General features: G+C 33.5%; 1 protein-coding gene across 10 annotated transcripts in view; it reads left to right on the forward strand.

The window, feature by feature from the left end:
* WDFY3 (WD repeat and FYVE domain containing 3) overlaps window positions 1-17,884 on the forward strand; it is a 296,888-nt gene that overhangs the window by 134,344 nt on the left and 144,660 nt on the right. For all 10 annotated transcript variants that reach the window (XM_032239698.1, XM_032239700.1, XM_032239705.1 and 7 more), the window contains 6 exons: window positions 1,661-1,853; window positions 3,946-4,132; window positions 6,943-7,109; window positions 12,397-12,864; window positions 13,897-13,998; window positions 16,460-16,653. In XM_032239698.1, coding sequence (XP_032095589.1) covers window positions 1,661-1,853; window positions 3,946-4,132; window positions 6,943-7,109; window positions 12,397-12,864; window positions 13,897-13,998; window positions 16,460-16,653 — 1,311 coding nt within the window. The remainder of the gene's footprint in view (window positions 1-1,660; window positions 1,854-3,945; window positions 4,133-6,942; window positions 7,110-12,396; window positions 12,865-13,896; window positions 13,999-16,459; window positions 16,654-17,884) is intronic.

Consider the following 17,884-nt stretch of genomic DNA (forward strand, 5'->3'; position numbering starts at 1 on the left):
CAAAGAGAAGAAAAGTTAACTTTTCCTAACTTGAACTTGTATTAGAAAGAAGAGCCCATCGAGGGGCAGAAACCATTGCTGAATTCCCCAAGTGGCAGACTCTTAATGCTGTGTGCCCTTGTGTAGCGTGCATTCTGCAAATCACAGTTAAAACATAAGTTCTCATTCCGGAATTTAAGAAGTCTTGAGTCTTCTTTGAACACCAGACTTTAGGTTTTAGATGTAATTTTAAAATACTTTGAAATGAAGATTATTTGTATTATTCTAATATCTCCTATTACTTGTATAGAAAAGTGAAACAATTTCAAAATATCTTTACACTTAAAGATCTATTTTTATTTTCTTTTTTTCCTAAAACTCTCCTTTTTGGAGAAGAAAATTACATTTCACCTGTGGCACACTAAAAATTAAAGAACTATGTGAGAAAAATAAAATGTTGACTTGGAAAGGCAGTGCTGTTTTATCATATTTCAAGCCAAGGTATGCAAAAATATTAGGGGGAAGATAGGATAGTATATGCTTTCTAAAAAATAAGCTGATATAAGTAGGACTAGTTTACTGTCATCACATAATTACCCATTTATTTACTTACATGCACTTAGATGTTTTTTAACTTTGATTATTTTAATTGACGAATAATAATTGCACATATTTATAGGTCACAGGGTAATAATTTTTATGCATACAATGTGTAATGATTAAATCAGGGTAACTAGCATAATATATCCATCACCTCGAACATTTATCATTTCTTCACATTGGGAACATTCAAAATTCATTCTTCTAGCTATTTAAAAATATATAATAAATTGTTTTTTTAAATAGTATCACCCTATAGTGCTATAGAACACTGGAACTTACTCCTGTCTGACTGTACTTTAGTCTTCCCTTAACCAGCCTTTGGCTAACCCCCCTCCCCTTCCCTTATTCCCTTCCCTTATCCACCAAAGAGTAGAATTTGGTAACCAAATTTCTCCTCTTTTCTATTATGAGATCAACGTTTTAAGCTTCTACATATGAATGAAAGCATTCAATACTCATCTTTCTGTGCCTGAATTATTTTTCTTAGCATAATGTCCTCTGAGCTTATCCATGTTGCCTTGAATGACAAAATTTCATTCTTTTTTATGGCTGAATACTATTAGATTGTGTTTATATTCCATGTTTTCTTTATCCATTGATCTGTTGGATACTTAGGGTGATTCCATATTTTGGCTATTGGGAATAGCACTGCATTAAATACAGAAATGCAGTTATCTCCTCTACGTAGTCATATCATTTCCTTTCTATACATACCCTGTAGTGGGATTGCTAGATCATATGGTAGTTCTCTTTTACTTTTATGAGGATGCTCCACACTGTTTTCATGATGGCTGTACTAATTTATATTCTCACCACCAGTATGTAGTAGTCCCTTTCCCTGCATCCTCACCAGCATCTGTTTTTTTTTTGAGAATAGCCATTCTAACTGGCTTGAGGTGGTACCTTATTGTGGTTTTAATTTTCATTTCCCTGATGATTAGTGATGTTGAGCATTTTTTCATATACCTGTTGGCCATTTCTGTGTCTTCTTTTGAGAGAAGTCCATTCAGCTCATCTGCCCATTTTTAAATCAGATTTGATTTTTGCTTATACACTCTTGTTTTGTTTTGTTTTTTAGATCTTAGTGAAACTGTGCAGTTTTGTTTCCCCTGCGGAGGAGCTGGCTCAGAAAGATGATCTCCAGCTTCTATTCAGTGCAATAACCTCTTGGTGCCCTCCCTATAACCTGCCTTGGAGAAAGAGTGCTGGAGAAGTCCTCATGACCATATCTCGTCATGGTCTTAGTGTCAATGTAGTGAAGTATATTCATGGTGAATATCTCTTTGTATATTTAAGTGTTCTAAATTTCTTCCACCTTTCTACATTTAATGATAGATTTATTTTCATCTTTCAGTTTTCTAAAGCTTGTTCTTTAAAATAAAAAATAAATTTGCCAAGAGAAAAGACTTTTTTTTTTTTTTTTTTTTTTTTTTTTTTTTTGAGATAGAGTCTTACTCTGTCACCCAGGCTGGAGTGCAGTGGTGCAATCTCGTCTCACTGCAAACCCTGCCTTCCAGGTTCAATCACTTCTCTGCATCAGCCTCCCAAGTAGTTGGGATTACAGGCACCCGCCAGCACACCTGGCTGATTTTTGTATTTTTAGTAGAGACGGGGTTTCACCATCTTGGCCAGGCTGGTCTTGAACTCCTGACCTCGTGATCTACCCTCCTCGGCCTCCCAACATTCTAGGATTCCAGGTGTGAGCCACTGCGCCTGGCCAACAATGGATATTTCTAAGAGTTAAAAAAAATTTCATTGTTGTGTAAATTTAGTCATAATATAATCAAAGTTCTATGTCACAGCCTAATCTTCTCTCTTCTTTTACTGAATAAGAGAAGTTTTTTTGATTTCCTGTAACCAGTCTTTCTGAAGATATTGCATAAGTCACTAGGTAATAATCTGTCTGATGTGGTATAGATGGATTTAGGTGGATTCTTTATCAGCAATAAGAAGACACTGTCAGTTTAACGTATATGTAATAATCAACTATCTTTTAAAATGTCTGTTTGAAGACAGTTGCCTTAGCATCTCAAGCAATCTATTCATTTGGTGTACACATAGACATTCCTTGATTTATGATGGGGTCATGTCCCAATAAATGCATCATAATTTGAAAATAGCATAAGTTGAAAACACATTTAATACACCTAACCTACCGAATGTCGTAAGTTAGCCTAGCCTACCCGGAAGGTAGCTAGAACACTTATGTTAGCCTATAGTTGGGTAAGATCATCTAACACAAAATCAACTTTATTATAAAGTATTAAATATCTCATGTAATTTCTTGAATACTATTCTGAAAGTGGAAAACAATGGGTACATGAAGTGTAGTTTCTACTGAATGCATGTTGTTTTCACACCATCATAAAGTAGAAAAATGTTGAGTCAAACCATCATTAAGTTGAGAACTACCTGATATTATTGTCCTGAAACTCTTTCAAAATAATTAATACACAAATTTGTTAACTTACACATATTAACTGATACATGTGAAAGCTGGTACCTAATATATGAGTCAGTTATTAAATGCGTATTTCCTCCCATTCCTCTATTAAATCTTAGCTTTTCTTGTGTAATGGTAAGTTTTTTTATACAAATAAATTTCTCTAAAGATAAGAAAGTGAAAGTCTTCCTTGAAATGCCACAAATCATCAGTCAGGGATAAGATATAACTGTGTTTTAAACTAGTAATATACAAGTAAAATTTAAAAAATTTGATTTCCTAAAGTATTTCTGTGTCTCATTGGTCTATATTCTCTCTAATTTTTATTTTATTTTATTTATTTTGAGATGGTCTCGCTCTGTCACCCAGGCTGTAATGCAGTACAGTGGTGTGATCTCGGCTCACTGCAATCTGTGACTCCTGGGTTCAAGCGATTCTCCTGCCTCAGCCTCCCGAGTAGCTGGGGCTGTAGGTATACTCCACCACACTTGGCTAATTTTTGTATTTTTAGTAGAGACGGGGTTTCACCATGTTGGCCAGGCTATATATTCTCTCTAACTTAAAGTTTTAAGTAATTACTAGATTTTTCTTCTTAAACTTAGAAAAAGAGTTTTTTGCTTTTTTCATCTTGTTACTGTATCAGTATAAAAGATCAAAAATATCATTTGGCAGTGGCTATTTTGTAATGATGTGAAAACATTACCTGTACATACATTGTATTATCTTTTGTTTACTACCTACAGGCAGTGCTTTCCCAGTGCATCTGACTCATATTGACTTTTAGAATGTGTAAGGTTTATCTCGTACTGTTTTACAGATATGTTAAAATTTAATGTTTCATTAAACAACAGTTAACAATTAAAAATTTTTAAGCAATTGTCAGAAGTAATACATATTTATTTAATTATCTGTTCTTACAGAGAAAGAATGTTTATCTACATGTGTTCAGAATATGCAGCAATCAGATGACCTGTCTCCCCTAGAAATTGTTGAAATGTTTGCTGGGCTTTCTTGTTTCCTCAAAGATTCCAGCGATGTTTCCCAAACACTTCTGGATGATTTTCGGATATGGCAAGGATATAATTTTCTTTGTGATCTCTTGCTTAGGTAAGATTGCACAATTTAATAATATGTTTTAAATGTCTACTCAGTCTTTTTTATGAAATACAACAAGTGATTTGGGGGTTATAAAAAAAAGCAAATTAATGAAACACTTATTTAATGTATACCTGGCTTTATTCCCTTCTTTTTCTGGTGTGATCATAGCTCACTGTAGCTTCATATTCCTGAGCTTAAATGGTCCTCCCACCTCAGCCTCCCAATTAGCTAAGACTACAGGCATGTGCCATCACACCCAGCCAATTTGTAAACATTTTTTACAGACACACGATCTCGCTATGTTGCCTAGGCTGGTCTCAAACTCTTGGCCTTAAGCGATCCTTCAGCCTCCCAAAGTTCTGAGATTATAGGCATGAGCCTACACCCTTCTTTTTACTCCTGTTCTGCTAACAGAGTGGAAAAGTGAATTTAGAATTAAACTACCAAATGCAGGCCACAAACATGGTGAAGTGAGAGGTTAAATATGAAGCATAAATCTACTCTTTGGTAGCTGAGGGAGAAGAATTTAGATGAACTAATTAACATCTTCTTAAAGTATAAACTCTTCTTAATTATATTTTTGGTTATCTTTATTTTATAGTACTTCTAATCTTTTTATTAATGTAGTTAATAACAATAATAATTATATAGACGGAATGAAACCTTACAATTGTGTATATGAAACAAATTAGTGATTTCAAAATATGTTACTAACCCCCTTTTCCATTTCAAATGGTTCGTGCATATACTTGGAAAGTGGTTTGTTACAGATTTTATTAAGAAGAAGATACTCATTAGTTTTCGGTAGCTATTCCTGGGCCATTGGTTATTTTTAAATCATTTGATCTATTGTAAGACACCACTGTTTCCTTCCTCCCCTCCCGCTTCCTTCCTCCCCTCCCCTCTCTTCTTTCCCCTGCTCCACTCTCTGCCTTTCGCCCTTCCTTTCCCTCCCTTTCCTGGTCTCATTGTGTTCCCAGCCTGGTGTGCATTGGCTAATCATAGCTCATGCACTTTCCTTTTTTTTTTTTTTTTTTTTTTTTTTTTTTGAGGCGGAGTTTCGCTCTTGTTACCCAGGCTGGAGTGCAATGGCACGTTCTCGGCTCACCGCAACCTCCGTCTCCTGGGTTCAGGCAATTCTCCTGCCTCAGCCTCCTGAGTAGCTGGGACTACAGGCACGCGCCACCATGCCCAGCTAATTTTTTGTAGTTTTAGTAGAGACGGGGTTTCACCATATTGACCAGGATTGTCTTGATCTCTTGACCTCGTGATCCACCCGCCTCAGCCTCACAAAGTGCTGGGATTACAGGCGTGAGCCACCGTGCCCGGCCGCTCATGTACTTTCAAACTCAAGACATCCTTCTACCTTAGTTTTCTTAGTAGTTACACCCAGCTATCTATCTATCTATCTATCTATCTATCTATCTATCTATCTATCTATCTATCTATCTATCTGTCTATCTGTCTGTCTGTCTGTCTGTCTGTCTGTCTGTCTGTCTATGTATCTATCTATCTAATCTGATCTATAAATCTATTTGGTAGAACCTGTGTTGCCGAGACTGGTGCCAAACTCCTAGCCTCAAGCATTCCTCCTGCCTTAGCCTCCTGAAGCCCCAGGATTATAGGCATAAGCCACCATGCCTGGCCAGAACTAGTTTTTTCTAACAGCAATTTAACCTAGTTGCTGCTAGTTAATATTAGATAACCCCTAGGAATGTCATTTTGTGTATATATGCAGATTTATAAAAGAGGATGTGTGAAAGTTGATGAAATAACCACTTCACATTACTACTGGAGTATTAATTGATTCATCCTTTGAGAACGTAGGCTGACAAGATATTAAGAACCTCAAAAATGTTGGTGATCTGATACAATAATTTCATTTATGTTTACTGATCCTAAAGATATAATTCTACATGTAGACAAAATTGTATTTGTTAGTGCTTTTGTATCTGCCAGCTGTTGCACCTCTCCCTCCCCAAATATGTGGTTGGTTCTGCATTGCAACTGAAAGCTTTCCTCTGAGAGCTTATACTAATGTGTGGAAGTACACATACAGCACTGGTAAAGCATAAAAAAAGGTTACAAAATTCTGTATATAATATGAGAATAAATATTGTAAACACTAATCTTTTCATATTAAAAGATAAGCTTAAGAAATATATCAGAATGTTAAATGTGTTTGTGAGGCTAATCATACTTTTTCTTCTTTCCTACTTTTTTGTATTATCCAAGCTTATTATTTATTTATTTATTTATTTTGAGAAGGAGTCTTGCTCTGTAGCCAGGCTGGAGTGCAGTGGCAAGATCTCAGCTCACCGTAGCCTCCACCACCCGGATTCAAGCGATTCTCCTACCTCAGCCTCCCGAGTAGCTGGGACTACAGGTGTGTGCTATCACACCTGGCGAATTTTCGTATTTTTAATAGAGATGGGGTTTCACCATGTTGGCCAGGATGGTCTCGATCTTTTGACCTCGTGATCCGCCCACCTCAGCCTCCCAAAGTGCTGGGATTACAGGCATGAGCCACCGTGCCAGGCTCTCCAAGTTTATTTTAATGAGAATGATTACTTCTTTTAAGCGGAAGTCCACAATAAGTTTTGTTGGTTTTTTTTTAAGATATTTGTTGCAACCCATTTTGTGTTCTCAGTAAAGCCATGGTTAAATGATAATTCTCTAATGACCCCAGTGTTCTTTCAGCACTTCTCAGAGTACTTAATGCATTTATTTACTGCATGTAAAATTGAAAAATACTTTCTATGTTAAATCTAAGAACACAGCCAAAAAGAAAAAATACTTTCTAAATCATACTTTTCTAGATTGGAACAAGCAAAAGAGGCAGAATCCAAAGATGCCTTGAAAGATCTGGTTAATCTGATAACTTCCCTAACAACATATGGTGTCAATGAACTAAAACCAGCTGGTATTACCACAGGGGCACCCTTTTTATTGCCTGGATTTGCAGTACCTCAGCCTGCAGGCAAAGGTGAGTCTTTGTTTTTTTTATTCTGTGATAACTGAGAGAAATAGAGAAAGAATGATTTGTCTTACTTTGGCATATTACTTTTTGTTTATGTTATATATTGTTTCCCTTAAAGCTTGTTTTTTTATGGTTTAAGTCCTTGTAAGTATTTCGTGAGTAATAATCTTTAATCTGACAGATCAAATACTTTAACATAATATTGTAAAAATATCATAAAATCAGGGAGATTTGTATTATAGTATTTCTTTTTTAACATTCAAACAATTTAATAATCAAAACGTCTTTCTTTTGAATGTTGGCACTTCATGCATTTCTACTTTACATGGATAGAGCTCAATTTTCAGTCCAGTCTCTGTACCTATATACAGTCATCCGTTAGTATCTGTAGGGGATTGGTTCCAGGACCCCCCACAGATACCAGAATTTACAGATACTCAAGTCCCTGATATCAGATGGCATAGTATTTGCATATAATCTACAATTTGCATATATACCTTACACGTGTCTTCCCATATACTTTAAGTAAATAGTCTCTAGATTACTTATAATACCAAATATAATAGAAATGCTATGTAGTTATTTTACTGATGTTATTTAGGAAATAATGACAAGGAAAAAAGTCTGTACATGTTCAGTACCGATGCAGCCACACCTTTGTTTTTCTTTAATATTTTTCATCTGTGGTTGGTTGAATCCACAGATGCAGAACCGATGGATACAGGGGCTGACTCTGCACAGCATGAAGCATAACTGCTTGTATTTTATTTAAAACTAAGCTACTTTAAGTACAGAGATTATATTATTTCATTCAGATCAGAGGATGAATTTTTATAAATTTTTATAGTCTAGTTTTCCAAACATTTGGATACTAAGAATATTTAATTACATAATTATGCAAGGTAGTTTTATTATGTATTTGGTTTTTTAAAAAATGCATAGTAATCATTTGAAAGTAACCTGAGCCCGGAGGCCTCTAATAGTTTTTATTCACATAACTGTCACTAAGTAATCAGTAGGATCATGATATTTCCATATAAAATTTAACTAGCCAAAAAATACCAACATGTCTTATTATTTAAATTTATAGTATGTATCTATGCATTTTATGACATAGAAGTCAACAGCCTGTAAATCAGTGAAAATAGATGGTGTCATCAAACAGTATGATACGATGTAGCCTTAGTGTGTAAGTTGTTTATAACATTTTAAATGAGTCTCTGCAATAAGTAGGGAGAAATACACATTTCCCTAAACAATTTAAGGTTTCATTTTATTTACTATTAAGAAAAACATGGAGTGGCAATTCACACCTGTAATTCCATTTACACAGGAGGATCTCTTGAGCCCAGGAGTTCAAAGCTGCAGTGAGCTATGATCACACCACTGTACTCCAGCCTGGGTGACAGAGCAAGACCCACTTTCTCTTAAAAGCAAAAGAAAAAAATAAGGGCTTCTCAGAAAACTTCTAATTTATAGATTCCAGCTTGACCATTCTACAGTTAACTCTTGCTATGAATTAACATAAAAATATCACAGCAATGTACTTCCTATTTTATACTTTATTGTTGTTTCATTTGATTAATCAATGTGATGTTGATATTGGCTTAATAGCTAGTTACAACAGTATAATTTTGTAGCAAAATTAATCTTTTGCATATATCATTGTCTGATTTTGTCTCATTTGTAACAGGGATAATAATTATATAACCTAGCACCTCCCAGGGTTATTGTAAGAATCCAGTGACATCATGTCTATGAAAGTAAGGTTATCTAGAAAGTATGTTGCCCTAAGAGTCAGAATTTATGTAATTATAAGTGACCTAACTTTTCTAAACATCATTTTCTTCTTCAGAAAAATTGATGTAATATTCTGTAAAGTGAATGGGTCAAGCTACATCATTTTGAGTTTCCTGTATAACTCAAAATTTTCTGTTTCTCATGTCCTACTTTTAGCATTATTGCAAGAATCAAAGGAGATAGCTGTATTCAATATAGAAAGAATGTAGAATAGATTGTCTTTTATATTTCTAGCAGTATTAAGATACAATTTGTTTACATTAAATGTATTCATTTGAGTTGAATTTGATGAATTTTGACAAGAGGATATGATTGTGTAATCACCACTGTTACCATGATGTGGAATATTCTCATCCCTCTAGAAAGTTTCCTTGTTCTCCTTGCAGTCAGTCCTTCCCAACTTAACCCTTGCCCTGGCAACCACTAATCTGTTTTAGTTTTGCCCTTTCTAGAACTTAATACACTGCAATCATACAGTATATAGTGTTTTTTTGTACCTGAATTCTATCACTTAAAGTATAGTAGTCCCCCCTTAACCGGGGGGAATGTGTTCCAAGGTCCCCAATGGATACCTGAAACCATAGATAGTACCAAACCCTACATATTCTCTGTTTTTCTTCCACATACATACATATGATAAAGTTGAATTTATAAATTTGTCACAGTAAGAGATTAACAATAATAAAATAGAACAATTATAGCAATATACAGTGATAAAAGTTATGTAAAGTTGTGCTATCTCTTAGGAGGATGAATGCTCTCTGTCTCACACAAAATATCTTATTGTATGTAATATTTTCAGACTGTGGTTAACCTCGGGTAACTGAAACCATGGCAAATAAAACCATGAATATGGGAGGAATATTGTAATACTTTGGAAAGTCACCCATGTTATTGCATGTATCAGAAGTTTGCTCCTTTTTAATGCTGGGTATTACTTCATTGTTTGGGTAGTTCACAGTTGTGTATATCTCTTCACCAGTTGATGGACGTTATTTGACTATCTGGAATAAAGCTACAGTGGACAGTTATATAAAACAAATCTTTCTGTGGACATACGTTTTCATTTCTTTTAGCTAATACAGAGCAGTGAAATTGCTAAATCATATGGTAAATACATGTTTAACTTTATAAGAAACTGCCAGCGTATTTTCTAAAGTGGCTGTCCATTTTTGCATTCACATCAGTAATGTAATGTATGAAAGTTCCAGTTGCTTTGCGTTGTCAGTAACATTTGGTATTGTTAGTCCTTTTAATTTTAGACATTCTACTAAGTATATAATAATATATAATTGTTATTTTAATTTTTAACTAATTCACATTTTATCTTTAAAATTCACATTTTATCTTTACATTTCATTTATCTAATTGACTAATTCACATTTTTTAAATGCTTTTCACTATTTGTTTCTCTACTTTGATTCAGATCTCTGTGTCCATTGTTTGATAGGGTTGTTTTATTGGAGTTAGAAGAGTTCTTTAGATATTCTATATAAGCCTTTTATCTCTTAATATGTATTTTGGAAGTGTGTTCTCTTAGTCTTGTCTTGCTGTTTTGTTTTTTTTTAAACGCATGTAATGAGAAATGGAAGTTTTTAATTTTGATGAAACCCAGTTTTTTATTTTAAGAATATTTTGTGGTTGTTTTACTCCTGTTGAAGAAATCTTTACTTCAGATTTACAGAGATTGCTAATGTTTTCTTCTGATTTTTTTCTTTATCCAGTGTTTCATATTTTAACCCTTAAATTAAGGTCCATGATACATTTTAAGTTATTATTATGTAGGATAGAAAGTAAGAGTTTCTTTTTTTAATGTAGATATCTGAATGTGCCAGAACACTTTGTTGAAAAGATCATATATGACTGCACGTATCTGAGACACTTTTTGAATTTTGTTTGATCCATATGTCTATCCTTAAGCCAATACCACACTGTCCTGATTACTGTAGCTTTATAATATACGTTAAAATCAGGTCACTTGTTTTGTTCTTTCTTCTCAGCATCATATTGGCTATTCTAAGTCTTTTGACTTAGAAGAATAATCTAATAATCATGCGAATAATTTTTTTGAAAGCTGCTGAGATGTTGGTTATTCTTTTGCAGACATCTTTACTTTTTATATTCTGTAGGTAACCAAAAAACAAACTTAGGTAGACTGATAGACACAGGATACAAAGATAAGTTTTTGGTATTTGCCATACATGTAATAAATGTGTATGTTATAAACAAGAATCCAGAAAATTGAAATCAGTTGGCTGGAGATTTTTTAAATTCTGTGTATTTTAAAGAAATGTCCAAGTAAGGATTTTTCAAAATTCTTTTTTCTTTGTTTATTTTACAGACAGTATTGCTTTCTGTCACCCAGGCTGCAGTTCAGTGGTATGATCATAGCTCACTGCAACCTCAAACTCCTGGGCTCAAGCAATCCTCCTGCCTCAGCCTCCTGAGTAGTTAGACCTACAGGCACATGCCCCCATTAGCAGCTAAATTTTTTTTTTTTTTTAATTTCCTGTAGAAATGGAGGTGGTCTTGCTATGTTACTCAGGCTGGTCTAGAGCTCCTGGCCTCAGACAATCTTCCCAAAGTGCTGGGACTACTGGCATGAGCTACTGCCCCCAGCCCTGAGCATTATTTCTACTCCATTTAATAATTTTTGTAGTTCTCTGGTTTATCCTCTTTCTAAAATCCATCTTATTCTGTGGGGCACTATGTTAATTTTTTGGTCACACTTGCAAATGCTGTATACCCCTAATAGCTGTTGTTCTGGGGACTACTTTTAGAGGCAAGCTGCTTATTTTCATGTATCGCAAATATAACTTTCTGTCTTAATTTCTTTATGATTAATGTCACTAATTTGCTTCACCAGAGCCATGTATAAAGATTTTTTTTTTCATTTGATATGTTTGAATAGCTGGCCATAAATTGCTTTAACAAATGTCTATATGAAGAAATTGTACTTTTAGCTAGAAAACAAACTTTCAGCTTAAAATTTATAAAAATCATAGTGTTGCAATTATAAAGAAAAACTGGAATTTAGAGAATTTTTTCCCTCCTATTCTCCTGCTTCATTCTTGCTGCTCTCAGGCCTGTAACATCTTTAGCCTGAAAGCCTTTTTAAATTGAGAGACAACTGTCCTTATAGTCAAGGTCAATCTCATAGATAATAAAATGCTATACTACCACACATTTCCAAACTCTGAAGCATGGATGTTTATAATATGCTTTTATTCCCTCTAAAACAATCTAACTTTTCGACATACACTGTTTTTGCATTGAAATAGTCATAATGCATTAAAATTTTAATCAGTGTTGTTTATTTTTAATTAAATGATTTGAACAAAACAATTACTTTGAGATGCTGGAGTTTGTTGTTTTTATGTTCTTAGTAAATAATTAATAAATGTTATAATTGATGATGTGTTTAAACAGACTAGCCTGCCATTATTAAAATATCACATGGTACCTACTTTTATCTTTTTCTTTTCTGTTTTAGGTCACAGTGTGAGAAACATCCAGGCCTTTGCAGTTCTTCAGAATGCATTTTTAAAAGCAAAATCCAGCTTTCTTGCCCAAATCATCCTTGATGCTATCACAAATATTTACATGGCTGACAATGCCAATTATTTCATCCTAGAGCCACAGCACACATTGTCACAGTTTGCAGAGAAGATTTCTAAACTCCCAGAAGTACAAAACAAGTACTTTGAGATGCTGGAGTTTGTCGTTTTTAGCTTAAATTATATTCCTTGTAAAGAACTTATTAGTGTCAGTATCCTCTTAAAATCTAGCTCTTCTTACCACTGTAGCATTATTGCAATGAAAACGCTTCTTAAGTTTACAAGACATGACTACATATTTAAAGATGTGTTCAGGGAGGTTGGCCTTTTGGAGGTCATGGTGAACCTTTTGCATAAATACGCTGCCCTCTTGAAGGATCCAACTCAGGCGCTAAATGAACAAGGTAAAGTAGTATCTGTAATTTTATTTTTATTTGAAAAGGGTTTTTCATTCTTGTTCCCATTGTTTGGTTATTGATTTCAATGACTTCCTAATGAAACCTAACTTTACTAAATATTTTGTTTAGTTTTGGTCTCAATTTCTCTTATATCCTTTTCTGTCATTAACAGATAGTCCAACTATATTTATAAAATATTACTCTTGCTTTTTAAAAAAGATTACTTGAAATTTTAGTTAACATCAAAAAGCTCTTAGGCAACAATGTGTATTATTATGACATATTATAAACTGTATTTCCCAAAGCTAACAGGTTCATTTAACCTCTGTTGGGGAATTGGGGAGGAGGAAGCTAGAATTATGTCAGTGTGTTGGAGAGAGCTTAAAGGAAGATAGAAACTAAGGAAAAACATGTATGATCTATATGACTGGTATCTACTACCTTCTGCTTCCAAAAGGGAGTTTTAAAAGCTTCTGAAAATAATTAGATTTATTATTAATTGTAATTATTAAATATAGTTAAATGTATAGTTACTTCAGTGTGTTTTTATTGTACAGAGCAAATAAACATATTTAATGATGTTATATACACAAATGTATTATCATGGGGTACCTTTCTGATAAATCTGATAAAAGTACAGTAGTATCTGGCAATTAGTAAGTATTAAATGTGAATTAATACAGGTTGAATAGGTAGCTTTATTCATGAACTTTTCTTTCTTTTTTGTGTATCAAAATGTAGCATTCTCCTATTGACCTCCTTTATTACGAAAACCCTCTGTGAAGAGGATATATTTAACTTCCGCATTTTCTTTTTTAATATCTTTTAGATAACTGCAAAGCATACCAAAATAAAATCTGTTAATACTGATTTTGAGCCTGCTTTCGCCAAATGTTGAACATAGGCACCATTTTAAAGATTATATCTGTTGTATTAGTGGTAAAAATGAATACTGAAGAAATAAATTATTACAATAAAACTGAATCAAGAAAAAATAAGCTTATCCTTTGTAATTTGGACCTTTGAACCTTTTTTTAGGGGACTCAAGAAATAATAGTTCTGTTGAAGACCAAAAACACCTGGCTTTGTTGGTTATGGAGACCTTGACAGTGCTTCTTCAAGGATCAAACACAAATGCAGGTAATTAAAAAACCCACAAGCAAGTACTTTGGGAGATTGCCACTGTTACATCTTCTGTGGTGATTCTTGCTCCTGAAATCTTCCTGTCACTTAAAAGAAAAAACTATTGATTCAGTGATGTACAATCATGTCCCTAAAAATGCAGTACTTTTACCGTCAGGAGTAACTTGATGACAAAACATATAGCATTGTTTCTATTTCAAAATGATGTTTTAATTCCTTTTTATAGTGTCTTAAGGTATTCTTCTAATTTTTGACTGATACGATCTTAGTCAAATAAGTTGCTATTTAAATTATTTCTAAAATATTTCTTTACACATTGACTTTAGAAAACATTTTTAGTACTGCATGTTAGAGTATTATAATGTTACAACCTTCAGGAAATACTGAAAAATGATTATCTAATAAAACTTCACCTCTTTCAGGTCATTAACTTTACTGAATATTTTGTTTAATTTTGGTCTCAATTTCTCTTTTAGCCCTTCTACCTGTCATTACGAGATAGTCTAACTGTATTTATAAAATACCATTCTTGCTTCTTAGAAAAGATAACTTGAAATTTTAGTGAACATCAAAAAACTCTCAGACAACAAGAAAGTGAGTTCAGATTAGTAGGCTGGGCCCAAATCAGAGAGAGCTTTTTAGGCCATGGTAAGGAGCTTGAATTATATTTTAAGTGTTAGGGGAAGCCATGGATGAATGAACCCCATGCACAAATGCGTGACTGTTTGCCTGAATGCAGAGAAACTCAGCATTCATCATATTTAAAATATATTGTGTATTGCAGGTGTAATGCTAGCTAGGTGTTATTCTAACACCTAGATGCCAAGGTAAGATCATTCTTGCTCCCCAGGAATTAGAATCTAATGAAGAAAAATGTAGATACATAATTATAGAAGTCATTAGTTAAATACAACTTTGGCAAATACTAAGATAGACTTGAATGAGTTTAATAGGCAACTGAAATAATGAGTATGATGACATTTAATGGATGCTATAGTAACATTTTATCTATGGCATAATGCATAATCTTATTTCCACTAACTAGATTTAGTTAACTGAGATACTCAGAAACATAATAAAGATCCACTAACAGGAATTTACTTAGCAAATTAGCTTTGGGTGAGATGACCTAGAAGTTGCACAGGAAGAGATTAGTCAATTGGAGAGCTTACTCTGTATGACTAAAAGTCACTTAATACATCTCCCAATGTGCCAAACAATTCATACAATTCTTTTCAGTCTTTCTTTTCCTAGTATGAAAGATGTTACCAGCTGTGTGATGTTAGGCATTTAAAACAGTGCTTTGCTCATAGTTTAAGTATTTAAATAATAATAGCCATTATGATTATCTAGTGGGTCCTAACTGACAACCAGGGTCTAACTAAACAGGCCTCAGGTAATGAAAGGATGTCACAAATTTCATGTGCTGAATCTCAAGCACACAACTTAGACTGACTTCACGATCATATAATTATTATAAAGTTAGCAAATAGCCACTAAATAGAGAGGCCAGTGGCTGCTTTAGCAGAATATACTGTTTTAATAAATGTTTATTGAAACACAAATCAGGAGAAAATTCAATAGTCATGAGAGACCAAACATAAGCAATAATAGTAAGACTGTTTGTTATAAACCATAATAAAGATGCAAACAAGATGTTCTAAAAGCATAAGGGGTGGAAGAGTTACTTAGAGGAAATATTAATTCCTGATTTCAATCACTGGGCCCGTTTTTTTTAATACTGGAGGTTGGTATTAATATTTGATGCAAGAACAGTATCAATTGCAAGCAGGAGCACAGGCTTGCAGAGCTGGGCTGTGTAGGCATAATCCTGCTCTGTTGCTTACTAGCCGTATGACTTTGACCCCATTACTTAACTTCTGTGTGGTAGGGGATGAGTATTAAGTAAGTCAATCTGTGTAAAGACTTTGGAGCAGTAACAATGACACATGGTTTCTATTATAGAATTTGTCACTTTTTGTTCTTATTTCTACCTATGTAACAAAAAGTGTTGGTACCTTGTAATTTTTCCCATGGTGGAATAATTTATTCCATTTCCTTCTTGCTACTATTTTGGAAGACGTGTTCATTTAAACCTCATTTATTTAGGGTATTGTTCTTCTGAAAGCCTTTTACATAAGTTGATTACAATATTGGGTCTCCTGTGGTTTACCTAAGAGACTTCTGAATGTTGCAGATTTTGAGAGCTTGGACATGGTGAACATATCACAGCATTAATCTTGCATTAAGGAAATGTAGAAAAAATCTGCATATGCTTTTGCTGGCAACCCGCAGTGGAAATTTGTATTGTAATTTAAAAGGTGAAATAGTTGGGTCGGTCTTATTTACGCTATTTTGAGTTACTGTACCTACAAAAAATAATTGAATATTAATTCATCTGACTTGTCTCAGAATATTTTAAAGTAGCCATTGTTGGACTTTTTCTCCTTTTCTCAAGGAATTTTTCGAGAATTTGGAGGTGCAAGATGTGCACATAACATAGTAAAGTACCCTCAATGCCGGCAGCATGCCCTGATGACTATCCAGCAGCTGGTGCTCTCTCCAAATGGGGACGATGACATGGGCACTCTCCTGGGGCTAATGCATTCAGCCCCACCGACGGAATTGCAGTTGAAGACTGATATTTTAAGGGTAAGTTTGATAAATGTGTTTCTCTTCTTTTACTACTAAAATCTGTGGTTATTTTTAAATGATCTATATTTAGCTTAGAGACAGGGAAATTTAAAAAATCCAAATTACCCAAAAAACCTCTCAACTTTATACACATTAGGGATTTGGAAAAACTCAAGTCATTTATGTCTTTTAGTATGTATTTAACTTACTGCTGATAAACCTTTGCAGTAATTATCTTGACTTATCGGAATTATCTCTTAAGAAGTATAGGATCTTAATAAATACTAAATATATATATTATCTATTCAATTAAATTCACTCATAGTGTTATGCATCTGTGTAATGAAATGTTAGATTTGGCATTATATACACATACCTGCTTGTATGTGTGTAAGTAATGGATATTCTGGTAGATATCAAACAATATACCAGAAGTTTTACATATGCTTTTATCATTTACGCCTTAGCAATACTATAAAGTAAGTAGTACCCTGTTTTGCAAATGAGAAAGCTTAGGTTTAGAGAAATCATATAACTTGGCTATTGTTGTTTACATATATGACTTTTAATTCGTAGAACTGACCCCAGATTTCAATACCCATATAGCTTCCATAGTACCGTTATGTTTTATACAGATTTATACACACACACTCTCTCATATTACTGAAGTCACTGATATTATAAGAAATGATATGTAAGAAATTTTAGAATCAGAATATAATCAAATGTTTCAGTTTCATTTACAAGTGAATTTAGTAATGTAAGATGTAATGGAAAATGGAAAAGTAAAGACTATTAAATATTAAATAATATATTTAAAAAATTTCCAAGTTACAGATATATTATAACAGCTTTATTGACTGCTTTAACTTAAGTGTTGCAAATAATAGTTGTTTTAATCAAAAGAAACATAACCTTCTCTTTTTGTGGCTAAAAGCCTGCTCTTATATTTAAATAATATGAGTAAAGTGAAAGAAGTCCATTAAAATTTATGTTCTTTAATTTATTGATAGGTGCAAGGTTTCTAAATACAGTTTTCCATCATAAGAATTCAGGCCTCCTTGGTGAAATGATTGATTCTAGTACTAGGGCAGAGAAAGAAACAAAATGAACTTAAAACATTTCAGTTACCCTTTAAAAAGTAAAGAAGTGATAAGATAATAAGAAATTAAGTAAATACAACCAAACAAATAAATGAGAGAAGAGGAAAAGCTCTTATTTACAGTCAAAAGTCAAAGAAAATCACCAT

The sequence above is a fragment of the Sapajus apella genome, unplaced genomic scaffold, assembly GCF_009761245.1.
Source record: "Sapajus apella isolate SASKATOON/1434 unplaced genomic scaffold, GSC_monkey_1.0 scaffold45, whole genome shotgun sequence".
Taxonomy (NCBI): domain Eukaryota; kingdom Metazoa; phylum Chordata; class Mammalia; order Primates; family Cebidae; genus Sapajus; species Sapajus apella.